The sequence below is a fragment of the Caretta caretta genome, chromosome 2 (genome assembly GCF_965140235.1).
Source record: "Caretta caretta isolate rCarCar2 chromosome 2, rCarCar1.hap1, whole genome shotgun sequence".
In the NCBI taxonomy this organism is placed as follows: Eukaryota; Metazoa; Chordata; order Testudines; family Cheloniidae; genus Caretta; species Caretta caretta.
Genome location: NC_134207.1, coordinates 271,178,710 through 271,184,709, shown reverse-complemented (window position 1 = coordinate 271,184,709; position 6,000 = coordinate 271,178,710). Strand labels below are relative to the sequence as shown.

Here is a 6,000-nt window from a genome sequence, read left to right as displayed (position 1 = left end):
GGTCCCTTCCAACCCTTATATTCTATGATTCTCTGACTCCTTTCCCCCTCATGTTATTCTCCCCGGGGATCCTGCCCATCAGCTCCCTGAGGGAGTCCAAGTCTGCTTTTCTGAAGTCCAGGGTCCGTATTTGCTGCTCTCCTTTCTTCGTGTGCCTGCTGGACCCATGCTGCTGCGATCCTTCCTTTGGGATACGGCCCTCGCTAGTCAGCCAGGCTGTTCTAGTGTCCCGCTCGCCTCAGGGCGACCCTCGAGGACACACGGGAACGCCTGCTGGCGCACTCCTTGGATGTGGCTACGTGCTCCCTGCACGGCAGCGGCTCCTGCTGGGCTCTGCAGGGCAGTGCACAAGTGGTGAGGACAGCCTGTGAGCCCCCCGCAGGGCTCCCTTCCCCTCCCTGTGTCGTGGGGCTCCAGCTGGCCCCTGAGCAGAGTTCCTGGGGCAGGCGGCAGGCCATCCACAAGGGGCATTCGGCCATCCAGGCCTGCTCACAGCCCACCAACACTTGAGTCTGCCAGGCTTCCGGAAGCAACACAACGTGGAGGTGCCCAGTGGGGCTCTTGGCCCCCCGGGGAGATGGTGTCTGGGTGGGGAGGAGACAGACACCCTTTGCCCTACAGGGAGTTAGTGGGGGCGGGGAGAGCTGCCAGCATGGCGCACGCCAGGCAGGCCTTATTACTCCTCATTTTACTTCCCTGCTCAGCGCGTCCGTGGAAAGTCACGTAGAGGAGGTGATGCCTTCAGCATGTACTTTCCTAGGTGTCCAGCAGCACCGGGCGAAGGGTGCAGGGTGCCGGCACTGGGCAGTCCCGTAATGTCACATGATGACGCTGAGGGTAAGAGGCAATGGGGAAGGGGAGGGACATCCCAACGAGCTCCTCCACCCTCAGCAGTGGGAGCCAACCGAGGTCACAAGGGCTGGCTCTGACCCCAGTGTAAAGGCTGTACACACGCACACACGGGGCACACGCGGGCAGACGGGCACACACACGTACACCCTCTCTCTAGCCAGTGGAGCTCCCTCCCAGTCTCCAGGGTCCAAGGCTATGGAAGAGAGAGACTGCAGCAGGGAGTCGGAGGAGTGGAGACTGGGGCAGAGAACCCGGGGGCTGGAGGAGGAGTCGGATGGCACAGCAGAGCTAGGAGGAGGAGAATGGGTTTTACAGTCCCACGGCTTAAGGCAATGGGATAAGAGGTGGCACTCCGAGGTGAACTGACTGCAGGAGAGGGCACAGAGAGCCGGACGGGGGCACACGGGGTTCCAGGAGTTGAGGAGCAGAGTGATGAAGCTCTGGGCATTAGAACACTTGGGGTCTGAGGGATTCAGGGCTCTGAGCATGGAGCAGCTCACCCCTCAAGCCCCGGGGCACAATGGCACCCCTTTGGGCTAGCTCAGGGCCCCACTGCTCACTGGCTGCTCTGTGCCCCCCATGAAGTGATCCCTGCTGTCCAGAGGGCATCGCGGTCTGCAGGGCCACAGGTGTGTCTGTGGCCACGTTTCACTGTCTTAGCAGCAAACTGTGCTCAAGAAGGAACGGGAAAGAAGCCATTAGCCCCGCAGTGGGGAGGCGACAGAGATGGATGGAAGAGGCAGCTGTGAGCCAGCCGCAAAGAGGATTGTAGATGCATCGAGTGACAGCTCAGCTCGGCAGGCTCTGCACGGCACCTCCTCTGTGTTACCCAATACCTAACAGCCAGGAACATGTTCCACACCCAGACGGGGCCATCGGCCCTGGCCGCAAGGAGCTTTCGCCTTCTCCCTCCTGCCAGGGGCCCTGCCTGACTGGGGACTGGCCAGGGAAGCAGGAAAAGAAAGGGCCACGTTTACTTAGCAGGCTTGTCCCTGCTGACCTCTCCCCTCAGCCAGAGGCCCCATGCTGCCGAGCTCCGGAGTGGGGCGAGAGGCACCAGAGTGCCTGCCTGGGCTGCCATTCCTTGGAGAGGCTGGAGTCCTGGGTCTACCCAGGCTGCGGCACTCCCCACCCCTCCCCGCTACTAGCCTGGTGCTTTGGGGGAGTCACGACACCCCCCGAGGGACCTGCTGGAGCAGCAGAGCAGAGACCTCCTCTGTACCTCCCCCCGGCCCTGCAGGGCCTGCCCGGGGCTCACTCACATGCAGGCTGGGGTGGTAGGTGAGGACTCCGTTATCGCACAGCGTCACATACTTCTTCTTCCACTCCTTGTTGAGGGACTTGCCACTGCGCTTCAGGAGAATGCCCTGCAGGAGAGGAGTCGAGACTCTCAAACCCTGGCCTGGTGCCGCCCCCCCACCTCTATCGCCCCGAGAGCACCCCGCGTGGGACCCGTCCCTGGCACTGCCCCACCCCCACCGCCCTGGGAGCGCCCCTCGTGGGACCCCAGAAACAGCTGCTGCCCCACGCCTACCGCCCTGGGAGCACCCCTCGTGGGACCCCAGAAACGGCTGCTGCCCCAGGCCTACCGCCCCGGGAGCGCCCCTCGTGGGACCCCAGAAACGGCTGCTGCCCCAGGCCTACCGCCCTGGGAGCGCCCCGCGTGGGACCCGTCCCTGGCACCGCCCCTCCACCCCGGGAGCGCCCTGCGTGGGACGCTGGCCCTGAGTGAGGTAGGGAGACCTGGACTCCACAGAGAGAAGTCTGGAACGGGCTTCCCAAGTTTCCCTGGGCTATTTGCGAGAGAGGCACCCCCAATCCGACATGAGAGGAGGGGTGTCCCCCCAATGCCCCTCCCCCAACCTGCCACGGGGACAGGGATGTCCCCCCGATGCACCTCCTCCAGCCCCCCAGAGTCACAGGCTGCAGGGTGGGGGTGAAGCACAGGGGATCTCCCTTTCAGGATCATGGGCTGGAGTGGGACTCCTAGACCTGCCCCCTTAGGGCCCAGAAATCGGCTGCTCTCACTGCCGCAGTGGTCTGGCTCTGTTGGCACGGTAGCAAGTGGGGACGGGGGGCACAAGCCAGCAGCAGCAACTGGCTCAGCCACTCCCCCCGCCCGTCCCCACTGCCCTGTTAGAGGGGAGGGCGAGAGGCAGCGAACTCTGGGAAGGTCTGGGCCCAGCTCAGCAGAGGCAGGACATCCCCCCGTTAGTTAGTTAGCAAACTGGGGCTCCCAAAGAGACAGAGGTGACGGAAGCGAGGAGCCGCTGGGCCTGCTCAGAGGGTGGCTGCTGCTCCCTGGCAGGATTCGCCCTCATGCCCAGCGCCTCCCGCCCCGGGCCTGCCACAGCCTGCACGGGAGCCAGACGCAGACGCTCAACCAAACGGTCTGGTCGGAGAGAGACGCCCTCCAGCATCTACACGCCACTCGCCCAGCCGACGAGGCCCATGCCTCCCCCAACACCTAGCCCGGCTGGCGCCGTCCACAGCCCCCCAATGCCTCCCCCACCCAGTACCACCCACGGCTCCCCCTTAACGCCTCCCCCGCCCACAGCGACACCCCAAACGCCTCCTGTGCCCAGTGCCGCCCACAGCCCCCCCCAAACAGCTCCTCACCCACAGCGACACCCCAAACGCCTCCTCCGCCCAGTACCACCTACGGCCCCCCCTTAACCCCTCCCGCACCCACAGCGACACCCCAAATGCCTCCTCCGCCCAGGGCCACCCACAGCCTCCCCCAAACCCTTTTCCCGCCTATGGCCAACACCCCAAACGCCTCCCCCACCCAGAACCACTCACGGCCCCCTTTAGCTCCTCGCCCGCCCATGGTGACCCCCCCAAACACCTTCCCCGGCGCTGCTCACAGCCCCTCCCCAACGCCTCCTCTGCCACCCACAGCCGCCCCCAGCATCTCCCCGGTGCCACCCACAGCCCCCCAAACGCCTCTCTGAGCTGGCGCCACCCAGAGCCCCCCCAAATGCCTCCCCTGCCCACGGCAACACCCCAAGCGCCTCCTTTGCCCAGCGCCGCCCACAGCCTCCCCCAAATCCCTTCCCCCACCCACGGCCACCCCAGAAACGTCTCCCCTGGCACGGCTCACGGACCCTCCCCAACACCTCCACTGGCCGGCGCCACCCACAGTCCCCCCGGCACTACCCCCAGGCCCCCCAAATGCCTCCCCTGGACAATGCTGTTCACAATCCCCCCTCCCCCCACACACACAAACACCTCCCCACAGAAGCACAACCTCCACCCCCAGGAACACAACACACTCCTGCAGCTCTCCGCACCCCCCTCAGGCCTTCTCACGCCACCCCCCAGCCCCAGCCATGCTACCCAGCAGCTCCTGAGTCGGGAGGCAAGCCCCCAGGGGTGCCAGGTCGGGGCGGGGGAGGGAAAGAGTGGTGGGTCCAGCTGCATGCAACCCACAGTGCCAAGCAGCCTGCGGCACACAGCGAAAACACACAATGAGCTCCCAGGGCTGCCTCTCCCCTGCCATCCGCTGGGCCCAGGAGGCTGGCAGAGGCTGGAGCAAGGGGCAGCAAGGACTCCAGAAGCCGGATAGCAGGGCACAGCCTATGGTGCCTCTTGAGCTGTCTGGCTCCATTTCCATCCCCACTGAGCAGCTGCTCAGCCCGGCTCTGTCTGGATCAGGCAGCGAGTTTTCCCTGGCTGCCTGCGGGGTCCTATGAATGGATGGGCTGCACCCAGAGGAAAGCCAGCGCGCAGTCAGGCCTCACTTGCTGCGGAAGCCCAGCGGGGAGAGGAGCTGAGCCGGGTTTATAAAGCCAGGATGCTGGCAGCAGAAGACGGTTGCAGTCACTCCCTGGGAGCATGGAGGTGCGCTAGGGGCTAGCAGAGGTGTCCACAGTTACTGCCTGAGAGGAAGGAGTTGGGAGGCTGGTGAACCCAGAGAGGGGGGAAGCCAGGAAGGTAGGAGAAGGCTCAGGGGAAAGCAGCACGGCAGGACAGTGCAGGCCGTGGCTTCTGTTCGGAGGGACCTTGAGCTGGAACCTATAGTAGAGGGCGGGCCTGGGTTCCCCTGCCAGCCACCGGGGATGTGGCAGGGGCCAGGCAGAGGACAGCGGCCTGCCCGGGACGGTTACATCCCCCGCTCCCCGTCCAGAAGGGGACACCACGTAGCGACCTGGCCGGAGGGTCGAGGGACGAAGAGGAAACTGCAGACCCGCAGTGAGAGGGGCTGCAGGGCCAGAGAGGACGGGTGAAGAGACTGCCAGAGGAGGGCACAATGCCTGGCAAAGCTAATCCCCAGAATGGCCAGGAGGAGGCGCCGTGTCTGCAGCCCCAGGAGCGTAGACACACACTACAGCGACTTGTGGCTAGAGTCACGCCACCTCCCCAGGCAACGGCGGTGTTCTTCCAGCCATCTAGCCGTCTCTCTACCGGCGCTTTAGGGCAGCACATCTGTGAATTTTTCACATCCCTGAGTGCCGGAGCTGAGCCCACCTAAGTTTTAAGTGCAGCCTAGACTTGAGCCTGTAGGGCCCCCGAGGTCAAGTGCAACCAGCTAAAGGAGTGAAAACCATCTACACTAGTTGCTCACCTATTTAGGCAAACAACCCTCAGCAAGGGGAGGAAGATGGGAGCCAGAGACTGTTCTGCAGACACAGATAGCAAGAAAGGCCTCCTAGATGGTGCTGGAGCCAAACCAAGAGGAGCGCTCAGCACCTCACAGCATGGGAGGCCGGGAGAGAACTGGGAAACAAAAACAAGACTGCAAAAAGGAGTCTGGGGACAAAGCTGGATCTAGCCCATAGTTGGCCCAAATGCCACTGCCTAACTGCATCTAGCATGCCAAAAACTCTGGAACCCCAACAGCACTGAAAAAACCTGGATCCAACACCTCTGGATTGCTAGATCAAGCCAACTTTGGGACCCAGTCCCACTGCCTAAACTCCATCAGAAAGACCCAACATCTGACACCTCCTGGGGCAGCCGTGAAACGACCATTGTAAAGCAGCCAACATGACACAGGACTGGCAGAAGTGCTCAGTAAATAGTTCTGTTCAGTGTCTGGGAAGAAGTTGGATGATTTACTCGCTGCTCACAACGATCAGGAAACACTTCTTATTTTACCGGGGCTGGGGAGGGTGTTAAACAGAAACTGCTGAAGCTAAACATCTT

At 63.2% G+C, this 6,000-nt stretch overlaps 1 protein-coding gene across 3 annotated transcripts in view; it reads right to left on the bottom strand.

Moving 5' to 3' along the window:
* AGAP3 (ArfGAP with GTPase domain, ankyrin repeat and PH domain 3) overlaps window positions 1-6,000 on the bottom strand; it is a 258,069-nt gene that overhangs the window by 80,910 nt on the left and 171,159 nt on the right. For all 3 annotated transcript variants that reach the window (XM_048841958.2, XM_075126133.1, XM_075126134.1), the window contains exon 10: window positions 2,115-2,219. In XM_048841958.2, coding sequence (XP_048697915.2) covers window positions 2,115-2,219 — 105 coding nt within the window. The remainder of the gene's footprint in view (window positions 1-2,114; window positions 2,220-6,000) is intronic.